The sequence below is a fragment of the Alternaria dauci genome, chromosome 10 (genome assembly GCF_042100115.1).
Source record: "Alternaria dauci strain A2016 chromosome 10, whole genome shotgun sequence".
In the NCBI taxonomy this organism is placed as follows: domain Eukaryota; kingdom Fungi; phylum Ascomycota; class Dothideomycetes; order Pleosporales; family Pleosporaceae; genus Alternaria; species Alternaria dauci.
Genome location: NC_091281.1, coordinates 1855858 through 1875268, shown reverse-complemented (window position 1 = coordinate 1875268; position 19411 = coordinate 1855858). Strand labels below are relative to the sequence as shown.

At 51.9% G+C, this 19411-nt stretch overlaps 7 protein-coding genes across 7 annotated transcripts; 4 read left to right on the top strand and 3 right to left on the bottom strand.

Moving 5' to 3' along the window:
- Nucleotides 1-256: 256 nt before the first annotated feature.
- On the bottom strand, nt 257-1689 carry ACET3X_010017 (uncharacterized protein; the record flags this gene model as incomplete). The annotated part of the gene is made up of 2 exons (XM_069456196.1): nt 257-1274; nt 1352-1689. The coding sequence occupies 2 exons, from the start codon at nt 1687-1689 to the stop codon at nt 257-259; spliced, it is 1356 nt and encodes a 451-aa protein (XP_069302850.1).
- Nucleotides 1690-1920: 231 nt separating this feature from the next.
- ACET3X_010016 (uncharacterized protein) lies at nt 1921-3285 on the top strand (the record flags this gene model as incomplete). Its single annotated transcript, XM_069456195.1, has 4 exons — nt 1921-2221; nt 2275-2369; nt 2430-3014; nt 3085-3285. 4 exons carry the CDS (start codon nt 1921-1923, stop codon nt 3283-3285), a joined length of 1182 nt encoding a protein of 393 aa, XP_069302849.1.
- A 149-nt stretch (nt 3286-3434) lies between these two features.
- Nucleotides 3435-4466, bottom strand: ACET3X_010015 (uncharacterized protein; the record flags this gene model as incomplete). Its single annotated transcript, XM_069456194.1, has 1 exon — nt 3435-4466. The coding sequence occupies one exon, from the start codon at nt 4464-4466 to the stop codon at nt 3435-3437; it is 1032 nt and encodes a 343-aa protein (XP_069302848.1).
- A 475-nt stretch (nt 4467-4941) lies between these two features.
- Nucleotides 4942-6295, top strand: ACET3X_010014 (uncharacterized protein). The gene is made up of 3 exons (XM_069456193.1): nt 4942-5051; nt 5108-5677; nt 5735-6295. The coding sequence occupies exons 1-3, from the start codon at nt 4992-4994 to the stop codon at nt 6140-6142; spliced, it is 1038 nt and encodes a 345-aa protein (XP_069302847.1). The 5' UTR covers nt 4942-4991; the 3' UTR covers nt 6143-6295.
- Nucleotides 6296-8629: 2334 nt separating this feature from the next.
- Nucleotides 8630-9088, top strand: ACET3X_010013 (uncharacterized protein; the record flags this gene model as incomplete). Its single annotated transcript, XM_069456192.1, has 3 exons — nt 8630-8684; nt 8737-8922; nt 9036-9088. The coding sequence occupies 3 exons, from the start codon at nt 8630-8632 to the stop codon at nt 9086-9088; spliced, it is 294 nt and encodes a 97-aa protein (XP_069302846.1).
- A 5582-nt stretch (nt 9089-14670) lies between these two features.
- Nucleotides 14671-15858, bottom strand: ACET3X_010012 (uncharacterized protein; the record flags this gene model as incomplete). Its single annotated transcript, XM_069456191.1, has 3 exons — nt 14671-15056; nt 15112-15226; nt 15289-15858. 3 exons carry the CDS (start codon nt 15856-15858, stop codon nt 14671-14673), a joined length of 1071 nt encoding a protein of 356 aa, XP_069302845.1.
- Nucleotides 15859-17385: 1527 nt separating this feature from the next.
- On the top strand, nt 17386-19018 carry ACET3X_010011 (uncharacterized protein; the record flags this gene model as incomplete). Its single annotated transcript, XM_069456190.1, has 4 exons — nt 17386-17603; nt 17668-18290; nt 18357-18729; nt 18793-19018. 4 exons carry the CDS (start codon nt 17386-17388, stop codon nt 19016-19018), a joined length of 1440 nt encoding a protein of 479 aa, XP_069302844.1.
- Nucleotides 19019-19411: the final 393 nt, after the last annotated feature.

Genomic DNA, 19411 nt, shown 5'->3' with positions numbered 1-19411 from the left:
GGCGCCGGTCGGCATGTCGCCGCGTCGCGTCCTGCATCACCCGAACCATCACCGTGGCTGATGTAATGCGCGTTTGAGACTGATAGAAAGACCGATAAAACAGCGATCTAGTCCGCGACGTGATTTGCGCGTCTGGTCGTGACCCGGGAGAAGTTCGGGCACGGATTGTCCAGAATATCGTGGATAAGAGAATATGAGAGGAATAAAAAGAAGACTACATGTTGAATGCTTCGTGATTCAGTGCTCGACACCAGGTCTATGCCTTGATGTTCGCCGGCTGCTTGAAGTATTTGCTAGGGACAAACGGCATCTTCGTCACAACAGCCTTCCTCTTCTTCCCCCTGACAACGACCTCAACTTCAGTGCCCGCTTTGTGCATACCATCTTTGACATATCCCATGGAGATGTTCTTCTTCAGCGTAGGCGATGGACACCCAGAAGTAATAGTGCCAATCTTCTCACCCGCCTCGTCAACAATCTCAGCACCCTCTCTAGCAGGCGATCCCTCCACGACAAGCCCAACGCGACGCCGTGATACACCGCCGCCTTCAGACTTCTTCTTCAGCTGCTGCAGGATGACCGAGTCGCCGTGGAACCCGCCTTTGGCACGGCGGTCCTTGCCGATGATCCAGGATAGTCCAGCCTCGACCGGTGTGGTCGTATCGTCAAGATCGTGTCCATACAAGCACATGCCCGCCTCTAGTCTCAGCGTGTCACGCGCGCCCAAACCTGCAAAGCGCAGTTCGTCCTTGGCAGAGTCGAGCAGGAACTGCGTCACGGCTTCGGTGGCGTAGGCAGGGATGCTGATCTCGAAACCGTCTTCGCCGGTGTATCCACCCCGGCTGATGAGCACTTGGGCATCTGTGCCTTTGATGACGGCGTCGGCACACTGGCCAAAGTACAGTGACTGGAGATCCTGCTTGGACTTGTCGTCTAGTACGCGAGAGAGTATCTCAGCGGATAATGGGCCCTGGAGCGCGACAAGACCTTGTCCATCGAGAATGTTCCACTCTACTGGCTGGTCAGGGTGTGCATTCTTCCAGGCTTCTAGTTGCGTCTTGAAGTAGGCAGTGTCCTTTTCCCTGCAGCCGGCATTTGTGACGACGTAGAAGCGATCGGACAGGCGCGTGATGACTGTGTCGTCGACAATTCCGCCCGTAGAGTGCAACAGGGTCGACAGGGTGGACTGGCGTTCGGGCAGTGAAGAGAGCGACGAGGGCGTGACGGTCTCGAGAAAGGCCTCGGCGCCAGGCCCAGAAAAGTGGTGCTGGACCCTGGATGGATTAGCGCAGGAACGTGATTGGATGATGCTGAGAGTAATGGTGAACAAGTAGGAAGTCGCACAACGTACATATGTCCCACGTCGAACAAGCTCGCCTTTTCGCGAGTCCAGTTGTGCGAGTCGATGATGCTCAAGTCGCTGTACTGCACGGGCATGGCATATCCGCCAAACGGCACAAACTTGGCGCCATACTTGCTGTGAAGGTCGTACAGGCCCGTCTTTGCCGGCTGCTCGCTCGCAGCTTCAGATGAAGCATGTCGGACTTGTTGCTGCCATGTGCGTGGGGCTGGGGCTGCGCGCCATCTTGTGGAGTAAGTCGCGACCCGTGAGCATTCTGGCCTCCAAATCAGCGGCGCCAGGCCATTGGCAGCCGGGCGCAATGCAGCGACAGCTTTCTTCGAGGCCATTTTGCGGTGGTGACGAGGAAATGGTCAAGTTGGGTGGTTTTGCTGACTGACTGGCGGGTACTCACGGCCTTCTATATAAGACACCAATGACGGCAGCGCACCTCTGCGGCGGGCACCCTAGGCCGCGACCAGGCCCAAGCTCCCCCGACTGGATTCCATCCACCAAAACGGCCATCGTTCCCATCGCCGCCTATACCGCGCCCCGACCGCCCCAGAGAGACCGCCGCAACCATGTCCAAGGGCTCCAAGTACCTGCTGGTGTCGCTGCCCACGTCCATTTCGCCGTCCAACCACGCCGACGACGCCCTGACAGCTCTGCGCTCCACCGTCACCAATGACGTGGGCACTACCTCGCCGTTCGCGATACCCAACTTCAAGATTGGCACCCTCGACGCCCTCGTGCAGCAGGCCGACGAGCTCGTCAAGCTCAACAATGCGTGTGAGGCGGTCGTGGCCAAGGTGGGCGACAGCCTGCGCCAGATACTCGACGGCGACGAGGCCAAGATCCAGCAGCAAAAGACCATCAACGACAGTATGTGCTCACGGGCAGAACGCGATTGGCGAACGGCAGCTCACGTAATGTAGAGCCTGTGGATCAGTACCTGCGCAACTTCCAGTGGAACAAGGTCAAGTACCGCGCCGACAAGCCCATTGCCGACCTCATAGACGCTTTGCAAAAGGTGCGTCTGCATGCAGGGAACCTCTGTGGCCCGAGTGCGTATGGCTGACGAATTGGACAGGAGATACAAGGCGTGGACAACGACGTCAAGTCCAAGATGAGCCAGTACAACCAGACAAAGTCGGCGCTCCAGGCCGCCGAGCGCAAACGCACCGGAAACCTCGCGACCAAGTCGCTCGTCAACGTCGTAAACCCAAAAGCCATTGTCCGCGACTCCGAGTACCTCGACACGCACCTCATTGCCGTCCCCAACAACAACGTCAAGGACTTTTACAAAGACTACGAGGAACTCTCGCCGATGGTGGTGCCCCGCTCCGCCAACGAGCTCGCCAAAGATGCAGAGTTTACCTTGTTCGCCGTCACGACGTTCAAGAAGCATTCGACAGAGTTTGTGCACAAGTGCAGGGAGAAGCGGTGGACACCCAGAGAGTACCAGTACAAGGAAGGTAACAAGGAGGAAGAGGCCAAGGAGGCGGAGCAATTAGCCAAGGACGAGAAGAAGCTGTGGGGCGAGGCGTTACGGCTCGGCAGGACGGGGTACAGCGAGAGCGCCATGATCTGGATCCATGTTCTCGCGCTCAGAGTGTTTGTCGAGACGGTGCTGCGATATGGCTTGCCGCTTGACTTTGTCGCGGGAATCGTTCAGGTGAGTTTACAGGAGTTCGAGGAGCTCAGCGTGGGAGTTTCTATCGCACATTCACTAACGCGGAACCTAGACCGATGCGAAGCAAGCGAAAAAGGCAAAGTCCAATCTCGACAGCGCGTACTCATACCTCGGTGGCAACGCCTTTGGTCGCGATAGCAAGGGACGGATTCAAAAGGACGACCAGGCGCTGTCGACCGACATGGCGCAAGCGGGTCAGATGGGCGACCAGGAGTACACGGCGTATGTGTACTATGAGTTTGAGGTGCTATAGTTTCATGGCAAAAGGTAGTGAGCGTTTGGTTGAGGATAGCATAATCTGATCATGGACTCGGTCCTATAGATGGCTTTCGACGAAAGCGGAATGACAAACAGACTACATCTCACGGCCACCCGGTCAAATGTCCGACAGTGATGTTCACACTACGCCTCGCTGAATCCGACGAGCTCGTTACTCATCGCCCACAACTTCTCCTCGCTCTCAACATCATACGCCCACTTCTCATACCCCCGATCTAGAGCTTCATAGCCCTCCTCCGGCACCGGCGGACAAACCTGACAATCATCCAGATAAACACCTCCCTTGCCTTCCCAACACTTTCCTACCGCCGCCCACACCGTCGTCGCGGCTCCCTGCGCAGGACTCTTCATATACCTCTGCACAGCAGGGACCTCCTTCAGCGCATCCAGCTCAGGCCGGTGGTCATTCAGACCCGTCCAAATACCGCCTGGATGCAGCGACAAGGCGTGAATCGGATGCTCGGGATCAGAACCATAGTGTCTATCAATATAGTTTGCGAACCAGATATTTGCTGTTTTGGAATGCGCGTATGCCTTCTCGGGATCATATGCACCGGGTTCTTGGAGCTGCATGTCTGATAGGTTAGGCGCGTAGTACCGGTGACCCATGGAAGACACGGCGACGACGCGGGACGCAGATGTAGGTGTGCTGGACGCGAGCAGAGCGGGTTTGAGCAGCTGGAAGAGGAGGAAATGGGCGAGGTGGTTTACGCCGAATTGCGACTCGAAGCCGTCGATGGTCTTAGATTGCGGTACGGCCATGATACCCGCGTTGTTGATCAAGATGTGTATTTTACCACCGCTTGCTTTGAGGAACTCGGCAGCAAAAGTACGGACTGAAGCTAAGCTTTCGAGATCTAGATGGAGCAAGTCGACTTTGCCTGGTGATAGGATCTCGGCGAGTGCTGTGCGGCCTTTTTCCAGGGAGCGCGCGGTGCAGAAGATACGGGCGCCTGTGGCAGCAAGTGCTCGTGCTGTTTCGATGCCGAGGCCGGAGGAGCAGCCTGTTATGAGAATGGTCTTGTTGGTTAGCTTGCCCTCGAGGTCGTTGTCTTTGACAATCTGGAGGGCTGTGGGGCGAGCGTCGCCTTCGCCGTTGAGGTGCTCGTGGGCGGCGGCGTAGCGTGTGAAGTCCGGGGTGTTGTACGAGGCCATGTTGAATGATGGGGATGATGTTTTCAAAGAGGACAGAATGGAGATGAAAAGCTAGAGGGATGATAAGTGAATGGTCCAGATGAATGTACTTTAGTGGCGATACGCCGGTCAAAGCATGTGTGTATCTGGCCCTTTATACACGACACGATATCTACGAAGCATGTCAGTTCAGAGCGCAGTTGTCTACAAGCCGGTCGTTGGTGCCTTAAAGCCGCTCTTCACTCCGTCACTCCGTCATGCTGTCTATTATTGGAGTTTCCTGCGCGAGGCTGAATCACCGCGATGCACGGACAAGCCACGGGCATGCACGCAGTGAGACGTTGTGACGAGTGGGTGTGGTGTTGCGGAGATAGCGTGGCAGATCCGAACGTCTCTACCGGTGCTAAGTCCAGGGCGGTGGCAGAATCTTAGCGCGCCCTGCAAAAAGTCACCCACACCCAATCGCACGCCCGACGAACACCCACGAAAGTGTAGAGTTCGCTTTTCAGTCTCGGTGGAGACGTACAGACACCCAAAACACCCACGATGCCGTCTACACACAATGCCGAGAAGCCCTGGGACACGGATGATATCGACAAGTGGAAGGCACGTTTGCGCCGCATTTGCGCGCCTCCGAGAGCTCACGGCTAACATTTGCGCAGATTGAGCCCTTCAAGCCCGAGGACAATACCGCAGGCGCCTTCACCGACGAGTCACGTTTCAGCACGCTCTTTCCAAAGTATCGCGAACAGTATCTGAAGGGGTCGTGGAAGTTTATCACGCAGGCGCTGCAGAAACACGGCGTTGGGTGCGAGCTCAACTTGGTCGAGGGTTCCATGACGGTATGGACAACACAAAAGACATACGACCCAGCGGCGATATTGAATGCGCGCGACCTGATCAAGCTGCTTGCGCGAAGTGTGCCGGCACCACAAGCAGTCAAGATTCTCGAGGACGAGGTGGCCATGGACATTATCAAGATACGGAATCTGGTCGGCAACAAGGATCGCTTTGTTAAGCGGCGGCAGCGCATCCTCGGGCCAAACGGATCGACGCTCAAGGCACTGGAGTTACTTACAGAGACCTATCTGCTGGTACAAGGAAACACCGTCGCCGCCATGGGTCCCTACAAGGGCCTCAAGCAGGTCCGGCGCATCGTCGAGGACACGATGCACAACATCCACCCCATCTACGCCATCAAGGAGCTCATGATCAAAAAGGAGCTCGCCAAGGTAAGCCATGGCAGCACGACTTGCACACGCGACATACACTGACTTTGCACCACACAGGACCCGGAGCTAGTCAACGAGAGCTGGGACCGCTTCCTCCCAAACTTCAAAAAGCGCTCCCTCAGCAAGCGCCGCGTACCCCACAAGGTCACTGACAAGTCCAAGAAGACCTACACGCCCTTCCCACCGCCGCAGGAGAAGAGCAAGGTCGATCTGCAAATCGAGAGCGGAGAGTACTTTTTGGGCAAGCACGCAAAGGAGAGGAAGGCACAGGAAGAGCGCGAAGACAAGATGAAGGACAAGATGGATGCGAAGCGGAGAGAGAGGATGATGGACTATGTCGCGCCGGAAGAGGATGGCGACAAGAAGCAGAAGAAGGAGAAGAAGCGGAAACGGGAAGAGGGCGAGGGCAAGGAAAAGAAGAAGAAGAAGCGCAGCTCCGAGGGCGAGGCCAATGGCGATGCTTGAGTCGTGTCCTGCGATTCGAGACTGATGTTGCGGCGATATGCTGTTGGTCGTGGAGTATAGGCGCATTCTTCTTGATTCTGGGGAACACCATAAAAGCATTAACAGGTGTTTAGGTTAGCTTGATAAGTTCAAATACCCAATTCTGTATTACCACCATCACCGGTCGTTTCCTTTGGGAGTTCGCCAGCCTCAAGGCCGTTGGCTGGCGCTCTATGCTTGGCGACAGGCGTCCAAACGCCTTGCGTCTCACATGCGAATCTGACATATCAACCGCAGTGCAACGTCGAAAACTCCTCACCATGTTCTTGCGACTTTACAACGACAGTCAGGCCAAATTCCCCGCTGCTTTGCTCGGATTTCCAACATAATGCGCAAACCGTTAGCTTTCCTAGCACATGTCGCTTCGGTTGGCTCAGTACCATGGACGCGTCAACACCGATCATGTTGGCAAGAAAGTCCCCTCTATGCTCTGAACTTCCAAACCTCACTCGACGCATCGAAGACCCACGCATCTTGCGCAGACTCTATTTCTTCTTTAGGAGAAGTTCATGCGAAACCAGATAACGTCTACAACCCATGGACCCACATCCCGGTTTGCACACCACATCTCTCCGGCATCAACGACACCCTATGTGTCTACACACATGCTACTTTTGCACAAGGACGCGGGATCTCCATCGTGACGACACCGAATCTCGCCTGGAAATTCGCTGCGCTGCCCGCTTTCCTGAATGATTCAATCCTCGCAGCGCAGAACATCAACACACCAACCGCCGTCTATCGCGCAACCGAAATACCAGGAAAAGGCATCGGCATGTTAACCACGCGCCCCCTTGCTTTTGGCGACACCGTCACCAGCCACACACCAGCTTTCATCGCGTACCTGGAAAACGAGTTATCAACGCTCGATCGCGAAACCCTCTGGCGCACCGCCATCTCCCAACTACCACCACCCCTCCAAGAAAACTTTCTCTCTTTAGCGACCGTGTATGGAGACGAACGGGTAAGAGTCCAAGACATCGTCAAAGCAAACACCTTCCAGATCCTGCTCGGCGGCGCAAATCATCTCGCCGTGTGGCCCGAGACATCGCGTTTGAACCACGCGTGTGCGCCGAACGCGCAGTATGTGGTTGATACGGACACGTTGACGCACACTGTGCGTGTCACCCGAGCGATTGGTGAAGACGAGGAGATTACAATTAGTTATACGAGTCCGTTGGAGAAAACGGAGGTACGACGGGGGTATTTGTCGCAAGGGTTTCATTTCACGTGTATGTGTAAGAGGTGCATGGATCCTGATTCCGATGTCACGCTCGAGCGTATCAAGAGCTTGGAAAAGAAGCTCAATGACTGGTCGTCTGGGTTTTTTTCTTCCCCTTCTGCTTCTGTCGCTAGCGCGGAAGAATTACTTGCTCTTTACTGGCAAGAGGGTTTGGATGGTTTCATGGATATACCGTATGGGTATGCTGCGTTGGCGTATAGTGCCGTTGGTGATAGGGAGAGGGCGTTGGGGTACGCGGAGAAGGCACAAGAAGCGATTGAAATGAAAGATGGGGTTTGGACAGAGAATTGGAAGATGTGGGAGGGGTTTAGGGGGGATGTGGAGGGGCATTGGAGTTGGAGGCGGAGGGTCTGATGGGAGAAGTGGGCGTGGGTGCGCTGGAGTAAGTGGGCTTCCTTGTATTCATCTTGAATCGTAAATGTCTAAGATCTTGCGAAAGGTTTAGTATCGATTACAGCAGTGTCGATTGCAGCGGTATCGATTAAATACAGCCTAGAAAGTCGAAGATAAGAGGAAACCGTTCCCCAAAGCTCAAAACCAATGATTATCGCGATACAGTAGACCTCCCAGGAGCCGGAAAAAGCGACCTTCACACTCTCGAAGATAAGAGGCTCTGGTCGTTGCGGTTAGTCAGACCTATCTTTCAGCCTCGCCACATTGCGCCACATACAACGGGAGTAGCGAACCAAAAGCGTTTGGCGCCTGCAGCCGCGATGCCTGATGATTATACATCTGACATGCGTCCTAGCCTCATGCAATATGATCTTCGATCGCAGCAAGCTCGACTCCATCCGGCGTTTCCCTGCTCGTCCTTCGTTTGAGCGTCTCGCCTATAAACGCTTATCCTGCTGCCTAGTTGTCCACATCTAACACTCGTGGTATGTCGTACTCTTACGAGCGTTTCTTGAATACTTTTTGGCTACTGTAGGGCTTGCGTCTTTGATAAAGCTCTTTCTCCCGCGTTTTGTCTTTGTTAATGCTAGGTCAAACCAACAACTAGTACGAGGCTGAAGCTAGAGTAGCGATCCGATTTACAAGACGGCAGGATGCAGCAAAAAACTTTAGAGGATGCTGATTCGGAAACATGGATATCGCATATCTGGGATGGTCTCCAATATGGGCGACGTGTGTTAGAGCCTGTATCCAACGTCGATGGAATCGAGAACCTCAGACAACATATCCAAAAGTGCATGCGGGCCATCGCGATGGCTAACAACAGATATCATCAGCTGGCTGGAAATGAGCTGTTCAACAACGAAAGTAAGCAGACCGTCGTAATGCTCGACAATGAGTACTGACAGTGTAATTCAAGTCCACGATAGTCTCAAGATCGAACTAGAAAAGCTCAATACGGACATTCTCCCGATACTGAACACAATATCGGAGTCGTCCCCACAAACACAAGGGTCAGAAGAATACGTGGTCGACAAGGAACAGTACGAGTCAATTACTTCTGCGATAGGAGAAATAACAGCTAGCTGTCTCGATCGTCTCCATGGTATGTATCGCGTGGCTTGTGAGCGGATATCAACCTGGGAGACTCTGCCACCAGCGACTGCGCTACCCGCGCTACCGCCTCCCGACGGAGCTTGCATAAACACAGAACCCCAGCGCCCAAGAGTCGTCACTTTTCCGAGCCTTTTGACGAAAGCCCAGAAGTTTGAGTACTCCCCCTTAGAACATGCGGACTCTATTCGACTCCTGAAGATCGTCTCCATATACCCTCGGGTGCGCTGCGAGATGGAGAGCACACGCCTTGGCGACTTGCCGTCGTATAATGCCCTGAGCTACGCTTGGGGGGACAGCAAAGAAAAGGCAAGCATCTCGTGCAATGGACGCTTGTTCGATGTGACACCCAATCTGAAAGAAGGGATGCGAAGGTTATTTAAATATACCCAGCGAAATGGCGGCCGCCGCTCGTGGACAGGCTATGAACATACCGACGATCAATGGCGCTTCTGGATCGATCAAATCTGCATCGATCAAGGCAACAACAACGAAAAAGGTAGTCAAGTACGCTTGATGCAAGCCATATATCAGCAGAGTGAATACACAATAATATGGCTTCCTCTGGATCGAATACCCGCATTCGTGGTCGGTGGTTATATGAGGAGAGCACCAGCGGCAGCCAGTGTCACTGAACAAGGTAATGGAATACTGGAACCATCTTCAAGTACAGAGCCAGGCAACACAACAAACGCAGACGCTTCGCTCTGGAAGTATGAAATGTATTTACACTCTCACGGCATCCGATCCATAATCAGAGAGTTTCAAAGATTGGGCTGGTTTTCAAGGTGCTGGATCATACAAGAGGTTGCACTTTCTAGAAAATCACCAGTCGTACTATGTGGCAGGGAAATGGGGATGATGTGGTCAGATGTTGAGCACTTTATGCATGGATTGTCTCGGTTCGATCGGCATTACCACATGTCCCTGGTGTTCAACAAGCGATTCCAGGACACGCGAGATGACGAGCGAAATGACGGCAAGCGACAGAAAGAAAATTACGACGGCCTATGGTACGAATATTGGGAGCCAAGGACGCACACAGAGTCTGTGGTCAACATATCGGAAATCAGAAAGTGGACTGGTGAAGGGAAGAATTGTGGATATCGAAATCTGAATCTGCAGAGCCTTCTTTTTTTATCCCGTACTTGTCGCGCCTCTAACGCTCACGACCGCATCTACAGTCTACTGGGCATAGCATGGGACACCACCTACGATGCGGGAGCATGGCCGATAGAGCTGGTCCCGAATTACGAAACACCACTCCTGGACCTATTTGTCGCGACTGCTCGCTACTGTATCAGAAGCACACAATCACTATTCATACTTCAGTACTTTGATCATGGCCCCAGGCCTGGAGAGCCGACACTCAAATCACTTCCATCTTGGGTACCCCGTTGGCATACAAGCGTGCCCGAGTGCTCCATTATCGGTTCTCCCAAAATGAGCAGGAACTTTATGACTGCGTCCCTACTAGAGCGGAGATTCAATGCATCTAAAAGTCGTCCATCAGTCATGGAAGAAACTACGAAGTCTTCCACCCTCCGCCTACGTGGTATAAAAATCAGCTCAGCCTCTACATGCTTGTCACCGGTACGTGAAGAGGACCTAAGACTGCGAGACATACACAAAAGAGATCTTGATACTTCAACGTCCGGTAGGCTAAGAGTGGATCTCGCTCGGTTGTTAGGTGAATGCGGTCAGCAAATCTCGTCCATGTCTACACACGAACTTCACATGGCGTTTGCATTGACTACTAATGCGTATTCCTATCGTGGCAAGGGGAAGGTCATCACGGCATTGCAAGACTTCCTCCGTGGGACAATAATACCGCTAGTTTCAGATTTGTGGTTAGCGTTGGGAATCGCCCTCAACACGTTGACCATGATGCCACTCTCGAGTCCGTTGTTTTGGGATCCTGAACCAGAAAAAATCACCACTGCACCAGGATGGAAATATGCCGTACGCGCTCATCGCACCATGCTCAATCGACGGTTATTCATCACAAGAAAAGGACAGCTTGGACTTGGACCAGCAAAGATGAATGAAGGCGATGTCATCGTAGTGCTGTTTGGGGGGGATCTTCCATTCGTACTGAGACCTATGCCAGATGAACAATGGCAATTCATTGGTCCATGCTACGTCTATGGGATTATGAACGGCGAGGCTGTTGAGGGGAAAAGAAAGAAGAAGGATCGGCGGAGATGGTTTGATTTAGTCTAGCACTGTACATTTTCCACGAGTAATTTCACTTCAATATAGCTGAAACGCGTATAAATACAGTAACGCTAAGACGAACAAATTATGTTTCCTTGTTACGTGCTATGGCTTTACGTACTTTTGACTTTTCGAGGAATACGTCTTAACCTATCGCAGTGGAGAAAGTATCCCCAAAGCGCAACCCAATGACCATGGCCATACTATAGGCCTTCGCCAGGAGACCCAAAAGTAACTCAACGCACTCATGTCTATCGTTGGCATAAGGAAGAAGAAGAAGCGCGAGGCTGGAATCACGAAAGTATGCCTGATGTATTAAACACGTGCAGACGGACTTTCGAAGATGAAGTATGTCAAGGTAAGTTGATCTTTGAAATGCGCGTAGCCATGTCTCACATCTTTCGCTGTGGTTCGGCCCAGATGACATCATGCCACGACATCACTAGCGCTAAATTAGCGGTAGTGGGGCGTCAGTAACACCAGCCACTCTTGCGCAGTTGTTCTCCATAGGCATTGAATGCGGGGACGTGAACTTGCGTTGACATGTATTCAGCCTCGTGATGAGCGCCCTACTCATTAACGCACCGCATTTAGCCTTGGGCACATGCTCGCTCACCTTGCTTACTAACATGTCGCATGTCGCTTACCCCACGAACTGGGCTTAACTGCCTGACGGAGTACAACACGTTGCGCAACGACACTTCACCCAGCACCATTTGCGCACCCTCATCGGCTTTGACAAGTTCGCAATGTCGATACGACTGATTGACACCGAGACTTTGGAGTTGAGATCCTTTGTGGGATCTTCCGTTCCCAAGTATGCGATTCTGTCACACACGTGGGGCCCCGAAAGCGACGAAGTTACGCTCCAGGACATGTTGGCTATAAACAGAGGGTCCGAGAACCTGAAGAAAGGCCGCTCGGGGTATCGCAAGATTGTGGAGACTTGCCGAAAAGCCAAATTGGCTGGTTATGGGTACTGCTGGGTGGACACGTGTTGCATCGACAAGACCAGCAGCGCTGAGCTGAGCGAAGCGATCAACTCCATGTTCCGATGGTATCGCGATGCGGCTGTTTGCTATGTTCTCTTCTCTGACTTTGAGATTGGAGATACACGGGATATGGCGCCAATCAGGAAATGCAGATGGTTCAAGAGAGGTTGGTGTTTGCAGGAGCTTGTCGCTCCGCGGCACGTTGAGTTCTTCGACCGTTTGTGGAACTTTCTTGGTTCAAGAGAAGGCTTGTCGTCACAAATTTCGAAAATCACAGCTATTGCGACGGAGGTTTTGGACGGCAAAGTCTCGATGGAAACGCTTCCGATCGCCCAAAGGCTGGCATGGGCAGCTAAGAGAGAGACAACGCGAGCAGAGGACATTGCTTATTGTCTTCTGGGAATCTTCGACATTCAGATGCCTATTCTGTATGGGGAAGGCACGAAGGCATTCATACGTCTACAAGAGGAGATCATAAAACAGTCAAACGATCGTTCCATATTCGCGTCACAGCAGCCCGGAGGAGATGATCGTTTTTGCGATCTGCTAGCGCCCTCCCCGGATTATTTCGCTCACTGCGCGAACCTCGTCCACACAAAGGATGATCAGTATCATGGTAGTGCATATGCTCTGACCAACAGAGGTTTACAATTTTCTGAAGCTCGGCTTTATATCGATTATGAGTCCGGCTTGTATGTCTTACCTCTATTCTGCATGTTGTCACGATCATTCGGACAAAATGAGGTTTTGCCTCTACAGCTTGTTGGGCCGAACCTTTTTGCGAGGTGTAATCAGTACTTTGATACTAAGGACTTCGATGGAGTTTTCGCTCGCTGGCAATCATTGCTCACCATCGCCAAGAGAAACATATACATCATCTCGCATATCACAGCTTCAATTCAAGCGGACTTACTCCTAGCGGATGAGTATTCAATACAAGTCTCATCAGATACGCTCGCACTTAAAGGCCGTCACGCGCTACAGATCGTAGACGGATCAGTAAACAGCGAGAACTGGGACGTTGCCCGGATGCAATTCGTTACGCGGGGTCGTCCCGTCTTCGAAGGCTATTGGAAGCTCTACCCAGCGCGGGCATTGCGCTCTGACATTGAGAAATTAGCTGCTAATCTCACTGTCAACTATTGCTATTTGTTTTGTGGGTTGCGGAGTACAAAGTCTGGACGCATGCCAGAGCCATGGGTTTCCATATTGAGCCACACAGAATGGCTGGACGTTGAAAAGAGATATGGGACCTATACAGACCACCCCTCAGATGTGCTGCCATTTCAGCAGGCAACCCCCTTGGCAAAACAACTGAGTCTTGGTCGCAATCGATTCACTCGCCTATACCTTGAAGTGGCAATTGACACAGACATGCAGAAACGGGTCTATATGCTGAAGATCAATTTTATTCAAGGCCATTAAGGTGGAATATAAGACGAACGCGTGGCTCTGACCGTCCTGAGCGAGGTTGCGCATCTCGACCGTGAGATCCTACTTTGTCAACCTTCCATCGGAAAAAGGCGGCATGGATAGTAAGAGCTAGCCGCTCAGAGCGCTGAGCGGATGCAGCGAGGGAATCGAAAATTGAACGGACGAGTCAGAGGAGAACGAAGCCAAAAATGAAGCGATGAGCAGTCGCGTCATATAGATTGACAGATTGACGAATATAGAAGCACCGCCCTCAAAACTGCTACGACACAGACGTAACCTAGGTAGTTATACGACTGCCAGTGGTTTATTGCTTTGGTGACGATGTGGGGCTCATCGCAGGCAAACGAGAGCTACTGCTTACTAGGCATGTTGAAGTCGTCGAGTATATGGAATGCGACCAGAATATGACAGGACATGCGTGGACTGAGGATGGTGTTGTTCTCCACCAGGAGACTGGAAAGCGACTTTACACACTCGCTCGGCTACAGAAGTCGCGAACTTCGACGATCCCGTCGATCGATAAAGGTGTCGCCAAGAATTCGCGTTCGGCTCCGCAATAATTCGACCGGCAGGTGCCTAGCGTCTTGGAAATCTTCAGCCTCCACAATCCCTCATCGTCGGCAAACTGACTCTGACTTGTGGCGATTCTCGTCAGTGGGGTCGGCGCTGATCGGGTTTCTGGCGTGCGATCTACATGAACCTGGTCCCCGGATTGTCAGATACGTCCGATATTCCCCACTGGCTCCAATCTACAACAATGACCCTAAAGCACGACCCATTGATTATCGCGATGCAATGGGCCTCCACCAAGAGACCGAAAAACGACGCTACACTCTCGTGAAACCGACAATGACGAATTAGTGTCCTCCTTCAACCTTTGTTACGGAGCTCATTGACCCCAAGTCATTATACTGGCCAGTTCGGCTAACTTCCGGTAACAGTTTGATCCTTGTCATGTGTGCTTGACGCAAGTCCTGCATGCAGATTGGAATATGCATGTTATCGACTACGTCCTATCTTCGGTCGGCAAAGCTGTCTATCACAGGGGTTCGACAGCTATACTCGCACCGAATGGCTTCAAGATCCACCGAGCCGTTTCACAACTTCGATCTAAGTGCATTGACCTCTTCCACGAAACCTCGCTCCCAAGTCTCGACTCCGGCGCTAGGGCACCAGCCTAGTTTCTTCGCGATTTCGCTGCGCGTCCGGCAAGTGCTTGCGAAACCCAACTCAGCAACTTGCTCCACACCGCCAGTGAGATGCTTGGCTCCTTCTGCGAGACTGACAGTCCTCACAACGCTGCTGTTAATCATTCCAGCTCTGCGTGCAACGTCTGCAACCGCCTGCGACACCTCGATCCACGTATGACGCCTGTGCGCGCTGAAAACAACGCCCTGCTTGCCTGTTGGAAGGGAGGCGCCATCCCTTGACACGATGTCGATTAATATCAGCTCGTATAACCCCGCGAGATCTTCGATATGAACTGGAGTACTGAGTCAGTTCACGGTCACATGGATATACCCCAGCAAGAGAAATACCATTGTCCCATACGCCCTGGCCCTCGCCAACAACAATGGCCTGACCTTCTGTTATCGCCGCTTGGACCAACCGCGGCACTTGTAGACTACGCTTGTTCCACAAGCCTGTGCCAACCTGACTCACGAGTTAGTATCGTGGGCCTCCCCGGATTGTGGGGAGGTGGAGGCACCACTCACACCGTAGATCAACGGGGGCATGAGGACGACAGTCTTCACGCCTAACGCGATTCCAGCGTCTATCATGCCCAACTCCGTCGTCCTCTGGATGTACATCTTCTTAGCGTTACGGGCCTTCTCGTAGGCGTAGATGTCGTCTTCGGCGTCGTTGAATTCAAGATCCGGGGTGGACTCAACATGGGCCCCGGAAAGTGGCTGGTCAGCGAGGTTCGACACCCCCGAAGTATGCACCATCCACACGTCTCTGCCAGTGTGTGCTCGGCGCAAGAAAAGGCCCTTGACGAAGGCTACGGCACTGGCGAGATGATAGCCCAGCGTCATATTGAGAATGATGTCGTATTGACTTGCTATCTCGACAAGGCGTGCAACATCCTCCAGACCGTCGAATAGCACGACCTTGAGCTCGGGGCCAAAAGCATTGTGGAGTTGCGCGATTCTATCCTGGCCTCGAACGAGACACGTTATCTCGGCGTCTTGGACTGCTGGATGCTTGCCGCGGAGCAATTGATAGAGCACGCTACCACCGATATAGCCTGTGACGCCGGTGAGAAGGATCTTTTTCTGGGCCATGACTAGGGCATGCGATAATGTGGACGTAATTTGAGGTAATGGTGACGAAGGTAATGTTAGCCAATGGGAATATGGCGGGAGACTTTGGCTTCTTACATATATCAATCTTTCGTGAGAGACAGAAAGCTGTGAGCTCTCCGAGGTACTATTAAAGCTTACAAAGGCATTTTGATTAGGCTGCCATAACCTGGACCCGAGTTACAGGGAAGCACCTGAGCCCTCTTTAGCCTTACTTCCCTGCGTTGAAAGCTTGTCATGACAAAATTTCGTTATTTGCCCGGCGCGGCCCGCTTCACTGCTGACTGTTTCGATGAACCCCTGGCATACTCGAATACGACCTATAGATGTTCTAGACACTGGTGACACCTGTCATATTCAGTGGTCTCAACCAGTAGCGAAATCCCCAAAGCACAACCCAATGATTGTCGCGATACAGTAGGCCTGGCCTAGGAGCTCGAAAGCAGCTTTACACTTTCGTGGAATCAGTAGCGAAATTACGATACTGTCCACTGCGCGGTCCGAAAACCAAGGTCATGCGCATCGCACCGCCCTTATGCAAAGCATACGACGCAACAATAAAGTTTGGTATCGAACCCTTTACTTACAGGGTCTTAAGCCCCTCAGCCTCATAGAAAGTCTTGTCGGTGGGCGATACAATATTACAGTGTTTGAGCACTCGGTACAATATTTTCCGGACGAGATAGGCTACCCTGCCAAGCGATAAGCACCGGACAAACAAGGCACACCTGTCAGCTTGCGTTGAACTCCTTCGATTCAGGGTTCTTCGTTTGCCGACGTCTTCCCTGCCTATACAGCGAATCGAAACTTATTGCTGAACGAAGACTGGAGACGGAGATGTATATACTAACTGTCCCGTGCACAGCGCTAACCTCTGCGTGCAAACAAGAGGCTACTGTATGCATATAGATTACTATTCTGTGCTTATAGCTCACTATCGTATGCATGTAGCTGACTGTTGCTTGCAGATGAGTTATATTGCTTGCAGATAACTGACCGTTGCATGCATATGGCTTATTGCTGCGTATGTGATGGTTACAACCCTGTAAGTGGATCAACACCACTCTTCGTTAGCAAGTATCCGATGTGTCATCAAACGCCTTGGAGATGACAATCGTTGAGAAAGTGCAGCGATCGACTGTCTTCTTGAAACAGGGGAGACGACAAGAGAACCAGGAATGAGATAGCGACTACTCGGGCGCGGTGACTATAAAACGCTCCTCTTGCTTCACGACCCAGCATTCATATAACCCAATTTTTCAATCGTCAACGTATGTGCCTTGATCACACACAATGAACGTCTCTACTCCTACTTTCCCATGGCATGTTATGCCGACTATCGATTCTCTCTTGTCTGTAGATTATCCCTCCACTGTAGAGGTGCCACATCCGCGAGCAATAGTTGCAACTCTTTTAGCCATAGTGTTTACAATATCCTACTATCGATCCGCTACGAAGAAGACTGGTCTCGAAAGCTTCCCTGGACCGTGGTATGCACCCTACACGGCCATGCACCTCCGATGGCTCTTCGCCCGCGGCACAATCCACGAGTATGTTGAGAAGATGCATAAGCAATACGGAGATGTCATTCGATTGGGACCAAGGCAGATTTGGGTCTCGGACAAAGGAGCCATGAAACAGATTCTTCTTACTGTTGACTTGCCAAAGGTCACCATGTATGCTGAGATCTCGAGAGACCGGAGCAGTCCAGGTCTCTTCGGAGAAATGTAAGTATTGATACCCGGTATTTATGTTTGACAAGATAACAGCAGTTGATAATTATATCTACAGACGCCCAGTGCCTCATCGCAACCTCAAGAAGTTTCTCAGCCCCGCCTTCACAGTCTCCTCAGTAGACAAACTAGATGCCTACTTCAAAGCATGCGTATCCACCTTGCTCGACAACTACTATGTGGAAGTCAACAAGGCGGTCTTGAAAGATAGTGGCCCCAAACCAAACGGCAACATCCAAACAGACCTCATGCGCGACCTACATTGCCTCGCCCTAGACATCATGGGCGAGTCCTCTTTCGGCAAAGGCTTTGGACAGATCGACAAGATTTTCGATCCTAGCAAGATGATGTCGAGCAGAGACAAACGGTGGAGTAAAATCCCCAATGCCATTTTCGATGGGCAAGCGAGGAGATATGGGCTAGTTTTCATCAAGAGGTTCCTCAGGCGGATGGGGTACGAATGGGAAGTTGACTGGCCTAAGGAAATGACCACTGCTATCTGTGAACTCGTCGACGAACGTGCTGCAGCGCAGAGTTCAGCGAAGAACGCAGCACGCATTGATGTCTTGCAGCATATGTTGGACGAGGGCGCGCGACCGGATACTGGAGAGCGCATGTCTAATCAGGACATCATCGACCAGATGTCGGAACTTCTCCTCGCTGGTTCGGAAACTACATCCGGTAAGCTTGAAACATCCCTGTTCTCAATCGCACCTCACATTGGATGGTTGCTGATGATCCACTTAGGAACAATGGCATGCCTCTTCGTAGAGCTGGCACGAACTCCTGCCGCCCTCAACAAGCTTCTCGCTTCGCTTCCCCCTCTGTCGCCCTCATCCCCCATCCTTGACTCCAAAACCGTGCGAACGGATCCAAAGTATCGCTACCTCGAAGCCTGCATCAAAGAGAACCTGCGGATGAATCCTATTGCCTCTGAACTCGGTCGCCGTACTCTGGATCAAGGCCAAAATTTGAATGGCATCAATGTTCCGCCTTATACCATTGTTTCAGCCAGTTATAGGGCACTTCATCGAGATGAACGATACTGGCCTGAGCCAAACAGGTTTTGGCCGGAACGATGGCTGGAGGGTGAGGAAAGGGAGGGTGCGCCGGAACCTGAGTAAGTCTACCTCAGAATGAGATGGGAAACGCATCCCTGATCTTGGCTAACGTGTTGTTGCAGTATGGATGCTTATTTTCCATTTTCCAACGGTCGACACAATTGCATAGGACAAAATTTTGCATATGCGGAGATGCGCACAGTATCTGCAAACCTCCTTTCTCGCTTCTCTATCGAGGAAGCTGGTTATCAGAAGATTCAGCTCCGGCAGTTCATCACGATGCAGTTTCATGATGGAAAATGGAATGTTGTGCTCAAGCCTCGGTGGAAAGACGCGGCTGATGCCTAGCGTATAGGCTGCTATGGTGGTACGGGAACGTGTGAAACATGTATGATGAAGGTGAAAGATTTCATTAATAGGAGTGATACAAAGGAGAAAACAGGTGTAGTAGGTATCTCTGTCGCGTACATGAAAAGAAGTAGAACAATACTGAAGCAAGCACATATCTCAACATCTCTCGTTCTCCTCGAAATTATACTTCTTTGCACCGGCTCATTACGCTCGTATTAGTACATTGGATCGCCCACGGCTGTGATAGACGCGGTACATACGCCATCCTTGCAGTATCCGGCGGGTGTAAGCCAGCCCCACAGTTCTGAAAGATATTAGCTTCATGATATGTTGAGAGAAGTAGTGAATCTTACCAACAGACTGTCCGTTCGTGAAAATTGCATTTGCTGC